This window comes from Pristiophorus japonicus, chromosome 1, assembly GCF_044704955.1.
Source record: "Pristiophorus japonicus isolate sPriJap1 chromosome 1, sPriJap1.hap1, whole genome shotgun sequence".
Classification (NCBI taxonomy): domain Eukaryota; kingdom Metazoa; phylum Chordata; class Chondrichthyes; family Pristiophoridae; genus Pristiophorus; species Pristiophorus japonicus.
The window spans coordinates 424,751,621-424,775,503 of NC_091977.1; the positions used below are offsets into that span (position 1 = coordinate 424,751,621).

Here is a 23,883-nt window from a genome sequence, read left to right on the forward strand (position 1 = left end):
GCAGGTCAAAGACAAGGGAACTTAACTTGAAAAAAGCAAATTATAGCGAGATAAAAAGTGATCTTGCCCAGATTAAATCCAAGGGAAAATTATCAAATAGAACGATAGATATATGTAAACAGGAAATGGAAAGAGTACAAATCAAGTATAGCCCAGTGAGGTAAAAAGGGAGTGTACTGAACACGGAGTTCCACAAAATGAAATCAGTCTGAAACTGAAAAATTAAATGTTTAACACTTGCATGACAGAAAATAAACAAGACCAAGACAACTGTGAAGACTATACGAGAAGGGGTATAAGGGTATATAACAGAAAATTAGCAAAAGAAAAAAATGAATAAAAATGGTTTTCTTTTGCCAAATTAGTAGCAAGAGCATAGTCAAGGTAGAGGTAGGCCTAATAAGAGATGAAGGAGGCGAGCTTGTAGTGCAGAATGAGGGAATAGCTAAATAAGGGATACTAAAGAAGTTCTTTGCCTCAGCATTCACAAGTGAGGTGAATATTGAGATTGTACAATCACCAAAGTTAGAACAATTAGTGGAGACAATTGTTTAAAGAAAAAGCATACTAAAGAAGTTATGAAAACCTAAGGTAAACAAATCGCTGGGACCTGACGTTTTACGGCTGAGAACTCTGATTAAAGCTGGGGAAGAAACACTGGGGGCCCTGACAATCATTTTGCAAGTTGTTGAAACAGGATCATTCAAAAGGGAATCAGGTAGCTGCTGGGGGAAAGGATATAGAGAGTGAGCAGGAGAGTGGGATTAGAATAGATGGTTCAGGTGGAGAAAAACACTGCAAGTGTTGATAAACCAATGGCCTGTTTCTGTCTGTAACATTTTATAATTCTAAGTCCAGATAGTATTCCTTTGGTGCCATTTAACATTTGTGACAGTCCTTCCCTGCTCCTGCTTGGCCTCTTCACTAAGTCAAGTTCCATAGAAGTACTGAAAGCAATCCCCTTGTAGTGAACTTACTGTCAGCTGAAACTCATTGAAGCAGCTGATCTCCTTCGAATTGTGACAGGCTTGGTCTGATTCCAATTGATAAAGGAGTGTAACGCTCTTTGCTACACTGTAATTTGGTGTGTTGTGCCTTTGATGAGCAATTATGCTAACAACTACCGCCGCACTATAAAAAAATTCACACACAGGCATCTTCCACCCCCTCAACTGGAGTTCAGGACTGGAACATCAGGTCCTTCATTGAAACATCTGTGAACTCTCGTGGAAGCAAGTCATCCTCGTTCGAGGGACCGCCTATGAGGAGGACTATCATTATTGTTGGCCACTACCATATTTTTGCCATTGGAGTAAATGTTTGTGTTGATAGCAGTTTCTAGATTCTATAATTGTATGTGTGGGTAGCATAGAGAGTTAATCATGGCGGCGATGCTGTAATTTATGTGGGTGAACACCTGGATCAGATGTAAGTAATCAGCAAGTTAAAATGTATCCTTTTAAGACTGTTTGGGCGATTTTCATGTGAAATGGGCAGCTGGCAGTTGAAAATCAGAGGGATGAGGGTTGGGACCTCGGTCGCTCCATGGACACCCAAGGCCCGCCCGATACAAGTTTCCGGTGGGCCTGTAAACAGGTGATTAGCATACCAGTCTGTTTTGAGCAAGAGACCAATTACACATGCAAATCAGGGTCCTGCACAGGTGGTAGGACCCTATATGTAACTCTCAGATGAAAATGGGCAGAGCATTGTCGGTCATTAAAGGGACTGCTGGTAGCCACTCTGCAAAAAGTCCAGAAATGTTTTGGGATACTCTGGTTTCATAACAGTACTGCTATCCACTACCGGCATTCCCCTCTGATCCCTAGGCCTGACTAGCCAGCTAGCTAGGCATAGGAGATATTTGATTTCCTGCCTTGCCATCGCCAGCGAGCTGCAGCAGAGCACCTGTTTGATGCCCACAGCTCGCCAGCTGCATTCAAATGAGGCCCAAACTCAAAATTGGTCTGGACCCTCCGACACCAGCTTCAGCCCTGTCTTGGAATAGCGAATACAGGCAGGGCTAAGGATGGTTGGTGTCAAAAAGTGAAGTACTGGTGTTGTAAAGGATTTTCTTCTGAGTTTGGGGCTCAAGCACATTGTTGGGACAGAATCGAGGAAATTTTAATCGGCATTTAGCTGTGCTATATATGTGACCTGGGACTGCTTGATGCTGACATTGGAGTTTGAACTGGAACATGTTCTGTTCTCTAGCACTAACATCCCTCACCTTTATGGGTACCAAAAAATAAATGCCAATTATTACAGTTTTCAGTTGAGTTCATCCAGTAAGATTCAATTAGCATTAGCGACAGAAACCTAACCAATCAGGACAATAATGTTCATTTTGCATCTCTGAAGTGATGTAACAGCCACTTAATCAGTCAAGTGGCAGCCAAAGGTGTTAATCCAGCTCTGGAGAGCAGGTAACTGTAGGAAATTAAGCAGAACAATGAATTTGTACATCACGATTCAGTGACAAGGACATCTCCAGATTTTGAAGGACTAATTTTTAGATTCCATGGCATCAGAATAAAAGCATTTGCTTTAATGTGTGTAATCAATCTCTTGAATATTGAAATCAGAACCAAAGCACAAACTATAATTAATCTTTTAAAAACTGTGCATAGAATACATTTCTATAACTTGTATTTAATTTTAAAGCGTATATCTTGTAAAAATCCTCTCTTCACAGTCTTGCTAGTCAGAATGGCATCACAAATAGGTCAGTTAAAACTATCGGGCTGATTTGTGATCTGCACTCACATCCAACACGACTGCACTGGGAGTACAGCCTTGCAAAATATACAAAATATTTAAATTAACTCCCTGATTAGTTCTGGCTTCTTGTGTACTTCTAATGGTTCATTTAACCAGTCACACCTTGGGACTTTTCATTTTGCATGAAGGAGAATGAAAATCCAGTTGAGCAGCACACGGGCTTTTAAACAGTTAATTCCTCATCTGTTTAAAGTGCCCTTCAATAAGCCCTACTCAGTTGATTAAGTGGAATGAGCACAGCACCAATAACTGTTTAAAATTCCAACCACCAGAAACCTGCCCAAGTTTTCTTTAAAAGCTCACTAACAAGGCCTTAAACAAGGAAACAGCAGACTTCTCAAAAAAAAAGTTTGTTACCAATTTCACTCCTTTCTTGGTGCAGATATCGGGGAATAGCTGAGAAAAGGAAAAATTGAGTTTATTTCCCATTTTCTGTCAGTTTAACATTGGAATTGACATTACTTCCATTAAAAACTATTGGAAAACATGCCCATGCAGAAAGTGGTGTTTACTGCTTTATGCTGATGTCTATTTTTGCACTAAAATTAGAAAATGCAGCCAAAGGCAATATTCCTTCCATGGAGTATTAAAATCTTTTGCCAAGGAGAATGGGAGAAGAGACAATCTTCCAGCAATGCTAAAACTGAGACAAACACCAGGCAACTTATTAAAACATAATAATTTTTGGAGAAAATGGTTCCATCTTTTTATTTGCTGTTTTTCTTAATAGAACTGTAAATGTGATAACATTCTGAATCATGCACATATCAGATGTGATGCATTTTAAGCTTTTTTTCAGTTTGTCTTTCTGCCAGTTTAGACTCAGACTGTTAAGAATTATTATTTTCAAGGAACGTTACTGGTTATGATACATTCTGCTAAAATGTGGCATTGTTTGATCAGGCTCATGGGAACTTATATTTTTGGACCTATCATTTCTAATAGTCCTGGTGGTACTTTGAACCTCGATGGCCACCACAATGATCTGAGCCCAAGATCAGATCAATCATGATCTTATTAAATGGTGGAGCAGGCTCGAGGGGTCAAATGGCCTACTCCTTATGTTCTTATGTTCTTATGATATGGTTCAATATGAAACTAATTATGAAAGATGTTTTGCTGAAAAGTAATCTTCGGCATGGTAATGGATTTCATAATCCACAACTCTTTTGAGGTAAACAAAATTAACCAGTTAAAACAAGTGCCCTCCGATCTGGGGGACACTCCAACCATTTTTCCAGGCCCTTTTTTGTTTTTTTGGGGGGGTTTTTTGTATTTTTGTAGTTTTTTGGGGCGCTAAAACACATATATATATATATATATACACACACAAGTGCCCCTGATAAAAGGGGAGGAGGACATTAAAACCCGGCAATTAAAACAAATTAAACTTGAAAACATATTCATAATCCACAATTCGGAGAACCAAAATACAGGTGTCATATTTTATCATAACCAGACTAGGCTTGTATTCCCTTGAGTATAGAAGATTAAGGGGTGATCTAATTGAGGTGTTTAAGGTGATAATGGGATTTGAGAGGGTAGATCGAGAGAAACTATTTCCTCTGCTGGGGTGTCCAGAATAAGGGGGTATAACCTTAAAATTAGAGCTAGGTCGTTCAGGGGTGATGTCTGGAATCATTTCTTCACACAAAGGGCTGTGGAAATCTGCAACCCTCTCCCTCAAAAAGCTGTTGAGGCCGGTCAATTGATAAATTCAAAACTGATATTGATAGTTTTTTGTTAGGCAAGGGTATCAAGGATTACAGAACCAAAGTGGGTTCAGCCATAATCTAATTGAATGGTGGAACATGCTCAAAGGGCTGAATGGCCTACTCACGCTCCTATGTTCCTATGTTTATATTCTTATAACTCTAAAATTTATTCATTTTACTTATGTTACATGTTGACTTTTCATTTCCGGATTCAAAATTCAGTTACTTCCAGGAAATTATTATTCTTGTTTCATGAAAACAAATCCTTCTGCTGAAGAAGTCAGATGCACAAAGTAACACAGTCTGACTGTCAGGCCAAATAGTCAAGTTATATGAAACTTAGCTTCAGATGGCATTCTTGTGAGAGCAGTTGAGGAGTTTAATAAGAGTGACAAATGTCAAAGGGAGAAGGAGAGGACAGGGATGTAAAGGGCAAATACAAGATGATATGGATGGGAAGCCAATGACATTAAAACAATGTAGCCAAGAGAGACAGATATTGAAGGAATTCAGCAAAGAAAGCGAAGAAAGTGAAAAGAATAAGGAGGGGGTTAAATCAGCAAGTTAGAAGGATAGAAACATAGAAACATAGAAAATAGGTGCAGAAGTAGGCCATTTGGCCCTTCAAGCCTGCACCGCCATTCAATGAGTTCATGGCTGAACATGCAACTTCAGTATCCCATTCCTGCTTTCTCGCCATACCCCTTCATCCCCCTAGTAGTAAGGACTACATCTAACTCCTTTTTGAATATATTTAGTGAATTGGCCTCAACAACTTTCTGTGGTAGAGAATTCCACAGGTTCACCACTCTCTGGTTGAAGAAGTTTTTCCTCATCTCGGTCCTAAATGGCTTACCTCTTAGCCTTAGACTGTGACCCCTGGTTCTGGACTTCCCCAACATTGGGAACATTCTTCCTGCATCTAACCTGTCTAAACCCGTCAGAATTTTAAACGTTTCTATGAGATCCCCTCTCATTCTTCTGAACTCCAGTGAATACAAGCCCAGTTGATCTTTCTTGATATGTCAGTCCCGCCATGCCGGGAATCAGTCTGGTGAACCTTCGCTGCACTCCCTCAATAGCAAGAATGTCCTTCCTCAAGTTAGGAGACCAAAACTGTACACAATACTCCAGGTGTGGCCTCACCAAGGCCCTGTACAACTGTAGTAACACCTCCCTGCCCCTGTACTCAAATCCCTTTGCTTTGAAGGCCAACATGCCATTTGCCTTCTTAACCACCTGCTGTACCTACATGCCAACCTTCAATGACTGATGTACCATGACACCCAGGTCTCATTGCACTTGGCAAGATTGAGATAAGACATCATGAAATGTAGATATAAGTTATAAAGCTGAGCGATATATTGGAAAAAAAACAGGCAATATGGGAGAGTGGTGAGAGGGAAATGATAAGTTGGATGGTAGAACTGTAAGATAACATAAAATGGGTGGAAATATAGTGAGCAATAGACAAATAAATACATAATTTTTAATTATGCGGTATCTTAAGATCCTTTGGACATCCAAAAGTTAAAATCAATGGATTATTTTTGATGTGCAGTCACTGTTGTATGTGGATAAAAGTGGTGGCCATTCTACGCACAGAGATGTCCCACAAACAGCAAATGAATGACTGACCGTATAATCTGATTTTGATGGTGTTGGTGAAGGGAGGAATGTTGGTTATGACACTAGTGCCACAGGATCTTTCACAGCCACTTGAGCAGACTGACAGACCATGGTTTAATATCGCAACCAAAAAAAGGCATCTCCGATAATGCAACACTCCTTTTGTCATACACTGAATTGTCAGCCTCGATTTCATGCTAGAGTTCATAGTGGGACTGGAACTCACAACTTTCAAAGGTAAGAGGGCTGCCAACTGAGCCAAACTGATGTGGATGGTGAGTAACAGTGGGTATGTGTATCCACTATGACAATAGGTGTTTAAAATATGGAAATAGTTCTAACAAAACAAACCATTGTGAATAAATGTGTTTCCCAGGCCATATGTAATGCAAACCATCTTGCTCCAACAATTTCTTTACCACTCAGAATGTAATATTATGGTTGTATTTAATGATGATCTGACACTCCCTGATAAGACCAATAGAAACTAGGCTTCCCTGAGGCATCTCAATCACAGTTTGGTTACTTCAACATATTGTGTGGTCAGGAAATTCTTCAACCATTGGGTTGTGATGCACAGAGAAGGCATTTTCTTATGTGCAACGTCTTAGCGAACTGTACAGCTTTTAGCAGGATATGATACTAAACAAGCCACCTTCCACTGGAGCTGAAATGTATTTCTTAACTAAATATATATTCCAAAATTCTTAGTTTAAGCCTCTTTTCCAAAAGCAGGATTCCTTATTTCGTAATTGTGAAACTAGCAGCACATTAAGATTGCCTAGTTCTTTTGAGCTCCACCTGAAATTTCTTTTCGTGATGCCTCCCACTAGAAAAATAAATAACCACTCCCATTGGTTAGTCTCGTTTTTGCCCCAGTCCACTCATGCCAGTAATCCTTTCCTATGATCTGCACACACCACTGTGGACTGTAGGTGAGGGGGAAGATCTCAGAGATACTAAAGTGATTGATTGGATGCACAGGACTGTCAAGAGACACCAGCCCATTCCATCCCAATACGAAGAAGTCTCAACATAATGGTCATCAAGGCAAACGATAGAATGTAAAAAAGGAAAAGTGATAGTAATACTAGAATATAAGGCAGATTCATAAGAAAAGTGGGTCGAGATTCTTTGTCAAAAAACCATTTTCAGTTTTTTTCCAGCATTTTCTTATTTTATATCAGATTTTCAGCAATTGCAACATTTTATTTAAATAATAGAAAATATATCATGATTTTCCCCCATCCTCCAAAAAGTGAAGTGAAGCATTACAAAAGGGTGGCACTGATATATTGTACTGCAGGGAAAGACAGGTAAAAGCAACAAATATATACAAGCTTAAAATAGAGGAATTAATAGCAGGTAGAGGAATGTCATTTGTATGTATTGTGCCTCAGCTTTGTGCCTTGCCTCAGCTCATCCGCTGCTGAAGCCCTCATCCATGCCATTGATACCTCTAGACTTGACTATTCCTATGCACTCCTGGCCAGCATCCCACATTCTACACAACGTAAACTAGCGGTAATCGAAAACTCGGCTGCCCGTGTCCTAACTCACTCACCCATCACCCCTGTGCTCGCTGACCTGAATTGGCTCCCGGTTAAGCAATGCCTCAATTTCAAAATTCTCATCCTTGTTTTCAAATCCTTCCATGGCCTCGCCCCTCCCTATCTCAGTATTCTCCTCCAGCCCCTAACCCTAACCCTAAACCTGAGATGTCTGCGCTCCTCTAATTCTTGAGCATCACTGATTATAATCGCTCAACCATTGGTGGCCGTGTCTTCTGTTGCCTAGGCCCCAAGCTCTGGAACTCCCTGCCTAAACCTCTCCACCTCTCTACCTCTCTTTCCTCCTTCAAGGCGCTTCTTAAAACCTACCTCTTTGAACAAGCTTTTGGTCACCTTCACTAATTTCTCCTTGTGCGGCTTGGTGTCAAATTCTTTTAATCTCATAGCACTCCTGTGAAGTGCCTTGGGACATTTCACTGCATTAAAGGCACTATATAAATACAAGTTGTTGTTGTTGTTAAATGCAGGTCCACTAATATCATCAAAATTGTAATCTTATATCACCCATCCTGAATAGGATATCAATTTTAAGTTTATTGAGATGGTTGAATTCAAATATATGACACAGATCAGGCTGCAATACATAATAGAGCAGTGTTTTTTAAAATGTTGGATATTGTGTCTGATCTGCATTCCCTCTCGCCAAGTATTGGATGGAGAACATCTGCCTGAGAATCTGTCCACACACTTTGCCTACACTAACACTGCCCACAATTTTTAGTTATTTGCTGCTGGCGGGTGAGGTTCGTTGCCACCATGTCGAATACCACTTGGAAGAAGCACTGAGTGCTTCAGATGGGACAGGACATACCCAGGGATGGTGATGGAGGAATCTGGGAAAGAGGCTGAAAGTTATGATTCTATGAGTATGACTATGTCAGGCTGTTGCTTAACTAGTCTGTGTGACTGTTCTCCCAATTTTGGCACAAGTCACCAGAAAGTGAATAGGATGTGCTATTGTCATCTGACACTGGTGCCTCGGTCGATGCCAGGTGGTCCGTCCGGTTTTATTCTTAAAATTGCTACCCGTAGCAGTTTGTTACAACTGAGTGGCAATTTGTTTTCTCAAAAACTCTCATTTCTTTCTTCCAATGGTTGATTTTCTGCTTGTCTCCCCTTCCCTAAGTTGTTTTCGCCTCCCTCTCTCGGTCTTCCTGTCTATATTCCACTCTTGCTCTGTATGTGGCTCTACAATGTTTTCTTTAATTTCTGTCTTTCTGGGTATATTCTTCAAAGTGCATACTGGCAGCGACGAACCTCACCCACCAGCAGCAAATAGCTAAAAATTGGGGGCAGTGTGCCCATGATGTTTCAAAATGTGTTGGCAGAGAGTAAGATTCCTCAGTATGTTCTTAGACAATATAATTTTATATCTCTGTTTGTCTCTGCCACTTTTTTCTTACTCTTTCTTCAAGTTTCTCCTTCCGTATCTCTTCTCTGTTTTCTGTATTATCTCTGTGTGACTCTACATATAATATTATTTAATCATACGATCTAATCTTTCATGGAGTTGCTTATAGATAATTTGAAGCATGGTCATGATGGCCTCATACTGAGCTGGGCTAAAATTCACAGCAGTAAGGAGAGAACAGAGCACAGTGGAGGTAGAGGACATCAGGGAGCAGGGCACATTGGTGGGAGCAGGGAATTAAATCATAATGAGACCAAACTAAGAGTGGAATACAGCAGGTAGGGATTGAAGTAAAGCACAGCAGGAGCGAGTGTGGACTGGATCACAGAGGGAGGGTAGCACAAAGGGGATCAAAGTATAGTTTTCGAAAATGAAAACCGCCACTGGACTTCAAGAGAAGTTGAGGATATCCTACTTAAAGCACTTTTTTTTTTCTGAATCTAATTCACTGTGCGGAAGTGGGAGAGTTAGCAGGGAAGACCAAACATATGGTTATATAGAAGATTTCAATGAGGCTTTTAACATTTAGGAGAGAACAAGTGAGGCAAGATGTTTAGGAAGCTCCAAAAAGTAGGGCTTAGATATCTGAAGCATCTTCCACTGCTGGTGATTTGATGTACAGGAGATCTCAGTCAAAGGAACGAAGGATATGATGTAGGGCTGGAGGTGGTTGGAGGGGTAGGTTGAGGTGAAGCCATGCAGGGATATATCATAGAATCATAGAATGGTCAAGCCCGTGCTGGCTCTCTGCAAGAGCACTTCAACTAGTCCTACTCCCCCACACTTTCCCCATTGGAATAGAGCTCTGCCTAGTGGACTATCAATGTAATGTAACTACTGATATAAATAATAAAGGATCATGTGGCAAGGTCACATGATGACAGTTTTCTCTAAGAGCCATCTTATGTGCTTCTTAGTGATGTCGCAAGGATAAATTTCATTGGTGGCGATGATCGGATTTCTGGTCTCCCTAGCTGAAATTTTTGTTGGTTGATGTTCCTATCAACCAACAGAGATACTTTGAGAGGTTCTTTGTTTGTCAGAACAGCTAGAAATTCCAGGTAAATTACAAGCACACTTGGCTGTACTGTCGATATTGCCAGAGTCCAGATGGCCATGCCTATGGGAATAATAGGGTGCTTGGGTGAGTTCCATCATGACTGAGAGACTTTCGGAGCATATGCGGAGCAGCTAGAAATGTTTTTCACCACGAATACCATTGTCGACGTCCCCAATGATGAAAACTGTAACCGGGGGTTTTTAAAAAAGAAACGGGCTATTTTCTTAACAGAAGCAGGCCCCAAGGAGTATGAAACCCTGAAAAACGTAGTTGTTCCTGTCAAGCCAAAGGACACGCTACTGACGGAGATTCAGCACTACAGTCGTGAGCCCCTGGAAATTGCTGAAAGTTATCATTTTGGAACACAAAATCAACTAAATGATAAGGATATCAGTGAGTATATTGTAGCCTTAAAAAAGCTATCCATTCACTGTAATTTTGGAAACGTTCAGGACTGAGCATTGCGTGACCACTTTGTCTGTGGGATGAACAATGAAGCAATCAGAAGCAAGTTGTTGACAACCTCTAACTTGAATTTTAAGTTAGCTTGTCAGACAGCTATGTCGATTTATGGCCGACCAATAGTCCCGAGAATTTAGCAACATTTCCAGTCATCAGACAACTAAAGTGAATTTTCTGCAGGTTAAACGTAAAAGGCAGTTGGGCCCCAAGGCCTCAACAACTTGCCAAGGTAACAGTACATTGAAGTTGTGCTATCAGTGCTTGGGACAACACATTGCTCAAAACTGTCCATATGTGAAGGCAGAGTGTTTCTTCTGCAAGAAAACTGGGCATCTTGTGAAGGTGTGCTGACTGAAGATTTATCGTTATCCAAGTAAACATTGCAGGAACCAGGATACCCATGGAAATTGACACTCGTACATCCATGAGCGTAGTACCAGAATCACTATATCTCAACAAGTTGAGTGATTTTTGACTGGAGAAATCGAAGATTGAGCTGTGAGGCTACTCAGGAGAGCAAATCCCTGTGGTATAACATATCACTATACCGGTGAAATAAAAGGATCAGTTTCAGAGCTTGCCTCTCATAGTAGTGGCAGGAGACAAGCCTGCCTTGATAGGTAGAAATTGGTTGGGATCACTGAAGCTGGATTGGAATGAGATTTTTCGTGTTGAAATGAAATTTGCATTGAAAGATGATGTTGTCAAGCAGTATCCAAGATGTTCTGTGAAACAGGCAGTCTGATCCAAGATTTCAAGGTGAATGTCAGAAGGCAGAAGGATGCTAGGCCAATTTGTTGCAAGCCACACCCCGTACCATACGCACTCAAGGAGCAAGTTGAGCAAGAACTCAAAAGACTAGAAACTGAACATTATCTCCAAGCTAGAAGAAGTGTTCTATTTTTCATATATTGATGAGTTGCCAGTCACAGCTGAAGAGATTGGTAGAGCAACCAAACATGACCCAGTTATGTCAAAGGTGTGTGATTACATAGCAAATGACTGGCCAAACCAGGTATCAGAGGAAGATATTCATCCATACTTCATTCGTAGGAATGAATTGTCAGTGGATAAAGATTGTATCATGTGAGGTGCAAGAGTAGTTATCCCAAATAAGTTCAGGTCCAAATTGTTAGGAGATCTTCATGACCAGTACCTGGGAATGTGCTTGACCAAGAATTTTGTATGGTGGCCAGGTTTCGATAAAGATATAGGGCCCGAATTTGATGACGGCCTCCGCCCGCCCAAGTGCCGCCCAAAGGACTGCTGATGGCCGCCGAGGTACCTGACGGTACTTTGAGTGGGGTTTTCATTGGCGAGGTCCCTTGAAGGTTGGCAGGCACCAATGAGCGACTTACCCCGCTGTTGTAGGTTAAGGAATTATCGACAAATAAGATGTAATACTATGAAAGGAAAATGAACTTTAGATTTTGACGGAATACATAGAACAGTTTGTGTTTAACTCTTAAAGAATGTGGAGCATGCTGAGAAGAGCCCATAAATCAAAGCTGTAGAAACAAGCACATTCTGAGAGGCAGAGATAACACATTTAAAAAAGTCAAGAGGGGAACCAAATGCTCGGGAAGATGAAGGGATCAGCTCACACAGCAGGCAGTATGATAAGGGTTAAACCAATGTTTAACTGAACTAAAATTCCCGTCGTTCATGTTAACAAATGTTTCTGTGCTTTGTGAATTGAATGTTTTCTTTGACTGAACCAAATGCGGTAACAAATTCCATTATTTGTAATTGCCTTACATCTGTGTTACTTGTAGCAGTTAAGTTGTCATTTAAAAGATTGTAGAATCATCTGTGTTATTGTCACGAGTAGCGTTCTCGATCACTGTCGCTTCAAAAGATTCGTTATAGGCTGGCTCGCTGTATAAAGACAGGCCCGAATTTTGGGTTTTTGAAGAGTCTATCTTGGGCAACTAAGAACAGGCCTTCCCCTGCATTTGCCGGAATAAATCATTTCGAACTTCTCTCTTTGAGTCTGTCGTACATCGAGAGCGTCGATCCATTATCTCAGTGGATCTGCTAGGAAGAAAGGGAGATTTCTCCTCAACGCTGCCAATCTGGGCGGCAGCTGACATGAACTCTCATTCTCGACGGCAAAGGCACTTGCTGCCCAAGTGCCACCGAGGATGAAGTCGGGCCCACGCAGGGACGAAGAGCTGAAAAGCAAAAGCATATTAAAAAAAAAAAAAAAAAAAAAAATCTGAGGATCTTCAGGGGACCCCTTCCAGGTAAGTCCCTTAAAGAAAAAAATTACAAAAAGTGTACTAACCTTTTTTTCCCCATCTTCCAACCGACCGTCGGGGACAAACCAGCCTCCAGCCAGTGGTCCACCCCCGTTCTGCCGCCGACTCCCGCCCGAATCAATATCGCAGCTTGGCAGGCGGGAGGTAAGTTGCGCGATTCAACCGTCCGCTGACGTCAGTGGGCGCTTTCCAGTGGCTCTCCCCTCCCGCCCACTTCAGCCCACTTCAGTCCACGTCGAAAGTGGACTGAAGCAGGCTGGAGTAGGCGGGAGGGGAGACAAGAGGAATGTCGGTGGCGGTCGGCGGCAGTGGGCAGTAAGTTCTTCAATTTCGGGCCCATAGAGTACATTGTTAGTCAGTGTACAACATGTCAATCGGTAAGCAAGAAACCACCATCAGTACCATTACAGCCATGGAAATGGCCTTTCGGGGTGTAGCAAAGGTTACATGTAGATTTTGTTGAGCTAGAAGGACAACAATTATTCATACGATTGATAACTATTTGAAGTAGGTCGAGGTTTTTCCGGTGCAGAAAATAACAAATAAAACACTGGATAATTTGTGAAGTATATTTTCTTCATATGACCTCCCAGAAGAAATTGTGTCTGATAATGGGCCGCAATTTTGTTGAGAAGAATTTATCAGTTCATGAGCAGGAACGTTGTGAAGCATACCAAAGTTCAACTGTACTACCCTGCTTCAAATTGTGTAGCAGAGCGCACAGTACAAATTGTAAGACGAGCCCTCATCAAGCTAATGATAGCCAAATCCAAAGAAACGGCAGTTATCGTTGGACCACAAACTAGCAAATTTTGTGATTATGTGTCATAATACTCCTCATATAACTACTGGTAGAACACCAGCAGAGTTGTTTCTCAAACTGCAGCCACAACCAAGTTGTCATGGTTAAAACCAAACTTGGCACAGTCAGTAGAAGAGTAACAATTAACAGAAAGGGAATGATGATAGAGATAGAGTAAGAGAGAGAAGTGTGAAATTGAATCAGAAGGTGAGTGTGAAGAACCATCAAAATAAATGTTTAAAGTGGTTACCAGGAAGAGCAGTGAAGATATGTGGTCCTCGCACATATTTGGTCAAGATGTTTGATCATGAAAAGGTTAGGTTTATTCAAATTAATCATATTTTACCTACAGATGTGGAAGGAGATGAAATTGGAATAATTCAATTATTTCTGATGAGTCAGATAGTCTTGTTACAAGTAGAGTATCAGACGCAAATCCTACATCAGGTGTTCTAGAAACAAGTCCAAGAGAAAGTCATAATTTAAAACTGAGTCCAAGTCAGGCAGACAAACAGGCTGAAGTTGTAGAGAGTCAAAGTGTCGATCAAGGATTGCCCTTGGGAAAAAACTCTCCTCAGGCTCAGCCTAGAATGAGTTGAAGTTCGACACCAAGTTTGGAAATTCTGCTCAAGAACGAAGGTATCCTCTTCGAGACAGAAAACCAGTGGTTAAGTTTGATTTTAAAATATGGAGAAATAAGTCCATATCTTTTGTTGTGTATACCATTCAAGTTATGTATGATGATTATTTTGTTTTAAATACTTTTTCAACAAGGACGGAGAAGTGTAATAGAGCTGCCTCTAGTGGACTACTGCTCCACCTAGTGGACTACTGATATAATGTAACTACTGATATAAATAATAAAGGATCATGTGGCAAGATCACATGATGACAGTTTTCTCTGTAAGAACCATCTTGTGTAGTGTGCTTCTTAGTAATGTTGTAAGGATATATTACACCCGTAGCCCTGCAAATTTTTTTCTTTTAGGTACTTATCCAACTCCCTTTTGAAAGCAGTGATCAAGTCTGCCTCCACCAACATTTCGGGCAGTGCATTCCAGATCCGAACCACTCGCTGTGCAAAACAGTTTTTTTCTTATGTCACCTTTGGTTTTTTTGACAATCACCTTCTGCCAATGGGAACAGTTTCTCACTGTCTACTCTGTCTAGACCCCTCATGATTTTGACTACCTCTATCAAATCCCCACTCAATCTTTTCTGCTCCAAGGAGAACAACCCAGCTTCATCAGTCTATAAATGTAACTGAAGTTCCTCATCACTGGAATCATTCTTGTAAATCTTTTCTGCACATTCTCTAAGGCCACCACATCCTTACTAAAGTTTGGTGCCCAGAATTGGACACAATACTCTAGTTGAGACCAAACCAGTGTTTTATACAGGTTCTTCATCATTTCCACACTTTTGTACTCTATACCTCTATTCATGAAGCCGAGGATCCCGTAAGCTTTTTTAAACACTTTCTTAACCTGCCCTGCCACCTTCAACTATTTGTGGACATATACACCCAGGTCTCTTTGTTCATGCACCCCCTTTAGGATTGTACCCTTTAGTTTATATTTTCTCTCCTTATTCTTTCTACCAAAATGTATCACTTCACACTTTTCTGCGTTAAATTTAATCTACCACGTGTCCGCCCATTCCACCAGCCTGTCTATGTCCTCTTGAAGTCTATCTCCATATAATAGAAGAAGATTTTGAATTTCATGTGTTGGGCTTACGGAATCAGTAGAGTTTGGCGAGGACAGGATGAGGATGGAGGAGTTTTGAACAAGTTGGAATTTTAGGTTAGATGCAGCACGGAAGGTTAGTAAGGATCATATTTGCATATTCAAGTCCAGATGTAACAAAAGTGTCACACCTTTGTGTCTGCTGTAGATACACTTGCAGGTTCACTAGTATCAGTTACTCTCTTTAAGTAATGTTATACCTGGAATTTCCATAAGGTTTGTCCTGATCTCCTGCCAAAACTTAAATTATCCCCTCTGCCCCTCAAGGGATTGTAATTTTCTGGGAGTTGATTTACACTGCGCTATTTCATCCAAGGTTGTGCCTGAGTAAGGCACTTCCTGCTGTCATCCTAACGTTAACCTTCATTGCTGCTTTACAAAGAAAGAACAAACTTATATTTATATATCACCTTTTCATATCCTCAGAATGTCCCAACACATTTCACAACTAATTCATTATTTTTGATGAACACTGTTGTTGTGTAGAAAATTCAACAGTATTTATGCACAGCAAGGTCCAAGAAACCATACATGAGGTGAATGATCAGTTAATCTGTTTATAGTGGTGTTGATTGAGGGGGTAATGGTGGACAGGATATTAGGAGAACTAATTTAGTGCTTGATACTAATCCAGATTGACAATCCTTCCCTACCAGGCCAGCACCAAATCGTCTAACAACCACAAAAACAACAACAACGTATTTATATAATGCCTTAATGTAGTAAAATGTCCCAAGGCGCTTCACAGGAGTAATATAAGACAAACAATTGGACACTGAGCCACATAAGGAGAAATTAGAGCAGCTGACCAAAAGCTTAGTCAAAGAGGTAGGCTTTAAAGAGCATCCTAAAGGAGGAAAGCGAAGAAGAGAGGCGGAATTCCAGAGCTTGTGGCTTAGGTAACAGAAGGCACGGCCATCAATGGTTGAACAAATAAAACCAGGAATGCTCAAGAGGGCAGAATTAGAGGAGCGCATACATCTGGGAGGTTGTGGGACTTGAGGAGATTACAGAGATGGGGAGGGACGAGACCATGGAGAGACTTGAAAACAAGGATGAGAATTTTGAAATCGAGGCGTTGTTTAACTGAAAGCCATGTAGGTCAGCGTGTACAGGGGTGGTGGGTGAACGGAATCTGATGTAAGGACACAGGCAGGCACGTTTTGGATGATCTCAAGTTTACGTAGGATAGAATGTCGGAGGCCAGCCAGTAGTACGTTGGAATAGTCAAGTCCAGAGGTAACAAAGGCATGGATGAGGGCTTCAGCAGCAGATGAGCTGAGACAAGGGCAGAGATGGGTAATGTTACGGAGGTGGATATAGGCGGTCTAAGTTACGCCGCGGATATGTGGTCAGAAGCTCATTTCAGGGTCAAATGTGTCACCAAGATTGAGAACAGTGTGGTTCAGCCTCAGACAGGTGTTAGGGAGAGTGATGGAGTCAGTTGATAGGGAACGGAGTTTGTGGCAGGGACCAAAAACAACAGCTTCGGTCTTCACAATATTTAATTAGGGAAAATCTCTGCTCGTCCAGTACTGGATGTAGGACATGCAGTCTGACAATTTAGAGACCGTGGAGGGGTCGAGAGAAGTGGTGGTGAGGTAGAGCTGGGTGTCATCAGCGTACATGTGGAAACTGACACTGTGTTTTCAGATGATGTTGTCAAGGGGCAACATATAGATGAGAAATAGGAGGGGGCCAAGGATGGATCCTTGGGAAACACCAGAGGTAACGATGCGGGAGCGGGAAGAGAAGCCGTTGCAGGTGATTCTCTGGCTATGATTAGATAGATAAGAATGGAATCAGGCGAGTGCAGTCCCACCCAGCTGGATGACGGTGGAGAGGCGTTAGAGAAGGTTAAAGTGGTCAACCATATCAAAGGCTGCAGACAGATCAAGAAGGATGAGGAGGGATAGTTTACCTTCGTTACAGTCACAAAGGTTGTCATTTGTGACTTTGATGAGAGCCGTTTTGGTACTATGGCAGGGGCGGATACCTGATTGGAGGGATTCAAAAATGCAGTTGCAGAAATGATGGGCACAGATTTGGGAGTCTCCAGGACAACAATCTACAGCTATGCTTCATACTTTTGCCTCAAAGAATGCAGCTCTGTCATTGCTACTGTTGATCCTGTGCCTGACTTGCTTTCATTACTCACACCTCTGCATCTACTAAGGAATCAGCTGTGGCTCATTTGGTAGCATTCTCACCTCTGAGTCAGAAGTTTGTGGGTTCAAATCCTACTCCAGCCTTGAGCACAAAATCTAGGCTGGTACTCCAGTGCAGTACTGAGGGACTGCTACACTGTGGGAGGTGCTGTCTTTCGGATAAGACATTAAACTGAGGCCCCGCTTACCCGCTAAGGTGGACTTAAAAGATACCATGGCACTATTTCAAAGAAGAGCATTGGTATGCACTACTCTAAATACAACATCCCTAAAAGAGTGTTTTCTTTTAAAGACAAACTGCAAACCTTTCTTTACCTTCTATGTGATTTTTGGGCCATTTGAACAGTTTCCCTGTAATTTGCTCAAAGTCTACAAAAAACTGTTTCATTTACAACAGTTCTAATAGTTTTCTTCATCATTTACATTGTCCTTTGTGTAAATTAATTATATAGTGAGATAGTTTACATTCTCTCACCTGCTGAAATAATGGAACTTTTATTAAGCATTCAAAAGCCTGGGGCATTGAACCATTTTGCTGCATTGTTGCATTCTCAATGTATTCACCAGAAGCAGCATTCAAAATATATTGCATGATACATTTGAAAGATAATTTTTGCCACCCAAACATCTATTCTTAAAAAGCATGCAAAGCCTTTTTCTCTATTTGTCGTATTCCAACATGCAAGGTGAAAGCCAGAAATGAACCTACCTCCTCAGCCGCAGTCCTGAAATCCATGTGCTACAGCACAGAGAAGAATGCTGGCCTGCAAAACACAGAAGGAAAGGCATCAGCCTAATCAGAGCACATTTAATTAAGCTATACAAGAAGGCTTGCATAATTGATGAATATTGCAAATTATATAAAGTTGTTTGCATATTTTATCCCTGAATGCATCGACATTCTGCTGTACAAAATAAAAATGTAGACTGAAATGAATTTCTAATTAGCAGAAAAAGAACTGCATATAAATTAGAAGATGATTTGATCTCGAAGAACACATAGCAAATATCTAAGAACTAGAATGTATTTCTTTTTGTTTCTGCATAGCTGATCAGTACATCCAACAATCACAATTTGCCAGAAGAAATATGTATATGATTCAACATTATTTTGCGGAACTGTGGCTAACACAAGGTTAACCTATTGAAAAGCCATTAATTTCAGCAATGGATTTCATGGTGATGATTGGGGATGGGGCAGGGGTTGGACAGTGCCCTGAAGTAAACTGGACAAAGTGAAAAAATAAACCTACTTACTTTTGTATGTTGTAAAGATTAACTATGTTTTATTCAAATCTCTAAATCCTTCAAGGAACCAGTATTTAAATATATCATAGTCATTACAGGTAATGAAACTTTAATAGATGCCTTATGTGAACAGGTGTATATTTGAGGAAATATATTTATCAGACTCTGAGCAATTTTACTATTAAGTGTGATGTGTATTATAAGAGCAAACTAAAAGGCCATTTAACCCCTCAATCCCATTCCGTGAAAATTTGCATTGTCTTGGACTTCAATGCATTAATTTAGACTTCCAGGAGAGAGCGATGCTTAAATACTCCTTAATCCATAAAAAGTAATCAAACAAAATTCTAGAATCTATCTATCCAAATATCTTGACTATTCCACCCCAGCTGGTTGCTTTCTACAGATGGCAATCCACTATTTCTGGCAGCATAGGAATCCCAGTATTCTATACATTATTTGATCATCTCTGTCTTTACTTATTGCTGTAATCTGCAATCCCATTACCAATCAGATGTTAATTCAGTTCTTATTTGAAGGAGTTAATTGTTGTAGCGCAAATGGTTTTTGGTGATAATACTTTGAGGATCAATGGAGCATTTGGCTGACACACTATCTCAGTAAACATTGTTCACCTGAGACACATATTACAAATCCATTCCAGAAGATAGAACCACTAATCACTAATTATCGTTCCTGATTCCAAGTCACAACAAGACACTTCCATTCATTGGCACATTGTTTACAGTCTTAACTGTTAGAAATGTAACTCTAGGTGTAGCGTATGTATATTAGGTCTCCCCACCACCAGGGGACACTACTACTGGAGGTCCTAAGGTCATAGGTACACTCGTGCTGGGCCCGGTATATAACCTGAACTTCACCTTTGTATCTTCACTTCTGGAAGCCATTAAAGACTGACCAGGTTACACCTAGTCACTGGCTCACAGTACGGAGTTCATTGTATCATTTCATACACTACAACTGGCGACGAGGCAAATACGAATCCATGCAAAAATATGGCGAGCACATCACGTTTGAGTACTGTTGGAATTTTCGAGAGATTCAATGAGGGAGAGGATTGGGGAGATTTCACGGGTCGTATTGACCAGTATTTTGTGGCAAATGAGCTAAGCAAAGACGAGGATGCATAAAAGCGCAGGGCAGTTCTTCTCACCGTCTGTAGCCCCACGATCATCAAGAAACTGCTCTCACCCCCACTCTTCCTACAGAAAAGGATTACAAAGAACTGTGTGCTCTAGTTCGGGAACATCTTAAACCCACGGAAGGAATCTTCATATCCAGATATTGCTTCTATATGCATCTTCGTCCAGAAGACCAGGACGTAGCGGCATTTGTTGCCAACCTGAGACATCTTGCAGGGTCTCACAAATTTGGGCCTGTGTTGGAAGACATGTTGCGTGACTTTTTTGTGATCGGGGTCAACCATGAGGCGATCTTAAGTAAGCTGCTGGCAGCGGCTCAACAAAGTCATCACCATCGCCCAGGCTTGCATGTCCATGCAGAAAAGCACGAAGCAGATATTGCGACAAAACAGGAACTCCACGGTAAGTACTGTGTACGAAATTGTATCGACGGCCGGCAGAGCTGCACATGGCAGGGCCTAATCGATTGCATCTGCAAGACCAGGAGGCCTTTGAGGGTCTATTCGACTGCGTTTGCGAGAAAAGGAGCCGCTCAAAGTTCGCCATCGAGGGCCTACTCGACTGAGTATGCGAGAACAGGAGCCACTCAAAGCCCGCCATTAGCTCAACGTGTTGGCGTTGCGGGGACAATCAGTGCCGCTTCAGGCTGTATGTATGCAGAGGGTGTGCGAAGACGGGGCATCTTCAGCGAACGTGTCCACAGCGGAGCAAGCGAGCTGCGACACACCACATGGATGATGATCAATTCAGCGTGAATCTGGTGATGCAGCCTGAGACATTTGAGAGCTCCGATAAGGAAGTGTATAGCGTACATGCATTCCTAACAAAGAACTAACAGATAATGATGGAGGTAAAATTAAAGGACATGTCGGTATCCATGGAATTAGACACGGGTGCGAGTCAATCGATAATGGGCCAGAGGACTTATGAAAAGCTGTGGGAGACCAAGGCAGAGAGACCCAAGCTGAGTCCGATTAATGCGAAGTTGCGTACCTGCACCAAAGCGCTCATACCAGTGATCGGTAGTGCAGCAGTAAGAGTGTCGTATGAGGGAGCAGTTCATGATCTACCATTATGGATGATCCCGGGCAAGGGCCCATCGTTATTCGGCAGGAGTTGGCTCGAGAAAATAAAATGGAAATGGTACGATATCAAAGATTTGTCATCAGCGGATGATGATTTGTGTGCTCAAGTGATGAGCAAATTTCCCTCACTGTTTGAACCGGGAATTGACAGCTTCAAGAGAACCAAGGTGCAAATTCACCTAGGCCCAGACGCAAGGCCCATCCATCACAAAGCCAGGGCAGTCCCGCACATGATGAGAGAAAAGGTCAAGCTCGAATTGGACAGGCAACATCGCGAGGAGGTCATCTACCTGTCGAATTTAATGAATGGGCCAGTCCCATTGTTCCGGTGTTAAAGAGCGATGGCACGGTCAGGATTTGTGGAGACTACAAGGTCACGATCAACCAAGTTTCGAAACAAGATCAGTACCCGCTACCGAAAGTTGATGACCTGTTTGCAACACTAGCCGGGGGAAAATCGTTCACCAAATTAGATCTAACGTCAGCCTACATGACACAGAAACTGGTTGAATCATCAAAGAAACTTACGTGCATCAACATGCACAAAGGACTGTTTATTTACAATAGGTGCTCTTTTGGCATTTGTTCGGTGGCAGTCATATTTCAGAGAAACATGGAGAGCCTTTTAAAATCCATCCCCAGGACCGTGGTATTCCAAGACGACATCATAGTCACAGGTCGGGACACTGCTGAGCACCTGCACAATCTGGAAGTGGTTCTGCGTCACCTGGACAAAGTGGGACTCAGGCTGAAATGTTCGAAGTGCGTTTTCATGACACCAGAGGTCGAATTCCTTGAACGAAAGATTGCTGCAGATGGAATCAGGACTACAGACGCGAAAACAGAGGCTGTCAAAAAGGTGCCCAGGCCCCAGAATGTGACGGAGTTGCGTTCGTTCCTGGGTCTTCTCAACTACTTCAGTAACTTCTTACCCAAATTGAGCACAGTAGTAGAGCCTTTGCACAAGCTGCTCAGGAAAGGAGACGACTGGATGTGGGGTGAACTTCAAGACAGAGCTTTTGAGAAGGCTAGAAATCTGTTGTGTTCCCACAAGCTACTGATATTGTATGACCCATGCAAGTGTCTAGTTTTGGCCTGTGATGCGTCGTCCTGTGAGGTCGGCTGCGTACTCCAGCAAGCCAATGAGTCAGGCATACTTCAACCAGTTGCATACGCATCTCGAAGCCTGTCCAAGGTGGAAAGAGCATATAGCTTGGTAGAGAAAGAGATTTTAGCATGTGTTTATGGGGTTAAAAAAAAAAGCACCAGTACCTGTTTGGGCTTCGCTTCGAGCTGGAAACTGATCACAAGCCGCTTATATCGTTGTTCTCGGAACATAAAGGTATCAATACCAACGCGTTGTCCCGTATCCAGAGGTGGGCGCTGATATTATCTGCCTATGATTATGTCATTCGCCATAGACCCGGCACCGACAACTGCGCTGATGCATTGAGCCGGTTACCGTTGCCCATACCAGAAGTGGAAACACCAATGCCCGCAGAGCTACTCATGGTCATGGATACCTTTGAGAGTGAAGGGTCGCCTGTCACTGCTCAACCAGTTAGGACCTGGACCAGAACAGGAACCGGCCCTATCGGTTGTAAACCGTTCTGTTCTTAACAAGGACTGGTCGACCATCCCCAAGGAAATGGGTGATAAAACCAAACCATACAGCCATCACAAATATGAGCTTCCCATCCAGTCCAACTGTTAACTGTGGGGTAATCGTGTTGTAATGCCCAAGAAAGACAAGGCGAGATTTGTACGGGAGTTACATAGAACGCATCCCGGTATTGTCATGATGAAGGCCATCACCAGGTTCTATGTTTGGTGACCTGGCATTGAATTGGACTTGGAGTTATGCATGCATCAGTGCAGTACTTGCATGCAATTAAGCAATGCCCCAAAGGAAGCTCTGCTCAGTCTGTGGTCGTGGCCATCCAAACCGTGGTCTAGAATCCACATTGACTTTGCGATGAAATGTTTTTTGCAGTGGTGGATGCGTACTCCAAATGGATAGAATGTGTGATCATATCATCCAGCACTTCCACTGCCACCATTGAGAACCTGAGAGCCATGTTTGCCACACATGGTCTGCCAGACATTGTTGTCAGCGACAATGGACCGTGTTTCACGAGCCTGGAGTTTCAAGAGTTCATGAAACGCAATGGCATAAAACACGTGAGGTCAGTCCCGTTTAAACCTGCGTCCAATGGTCAAGCGGAGCGGGCAGTTCAAACCATCAAGCAGAGCCTGAAATGCGTAACTCACAGTTTCTTGCAGACACGCCTGCCACGCATACTGTTCAGTTACAGGACAAGACCACACATGCTCACCGGGGTCCCGCCTACAGAACTATTGATGAAGAGAGGCCTCAAAACCAGGCTCTCTCTAGTCCGTCCTGACCTTAACGATCATGTCGAAACCCAATGTCAACGCCAGCAGTGGTATCACAACCACACCGCAGTGTCACACAACATATCTGTAAATGACCCAGTGTATGTACTTAACCATGGGCAAGGGCTCAAATGGCTCCCGGGCAATGTTACAGATAAGGAGGGTAACCGAGTGTATATGGTTAAGCTCAAGAATGGGCAGATGTGAAGGAAACACATTGATCAAATCAAGCTAAGACACACTGACGAACTGGAACAGTTGGAAGAAGGCACCGCGAGCTTAGATGACCAACCAACTCACGCCCAGTCATCAGAAGAACCCAATGTGGTCAACGCCCAGCCCCAAGTCGTGAGAGCACTGGGATTGTACTGAGATGGTC

At 42.2% G+C, this 23,883-nt stretch overlaps 1 protein-coding gene across 1 annotated transcript in view; it reads right to left on the bottom strand.

The window, feature by feature from the left end:
- Positions 1–3,210, bottom strand: part of sntg1 (syntrophin, gamma 1) — a 225,346-nt gene extending 222,136 nt beyond the window's left edge. The window contains exon 1 of the mRNA XM_070885809.1: positions 3,139–3,210. Coding sequence (XP_070741910.1) covers positions 3,139–3,210 — 72 coding nt within the window. The remainder of the gene's footprint in view (positions 1–3,138) is intronic.
- Positions 3,211–23,883: the final 20,673 nt, after the last annotated feature.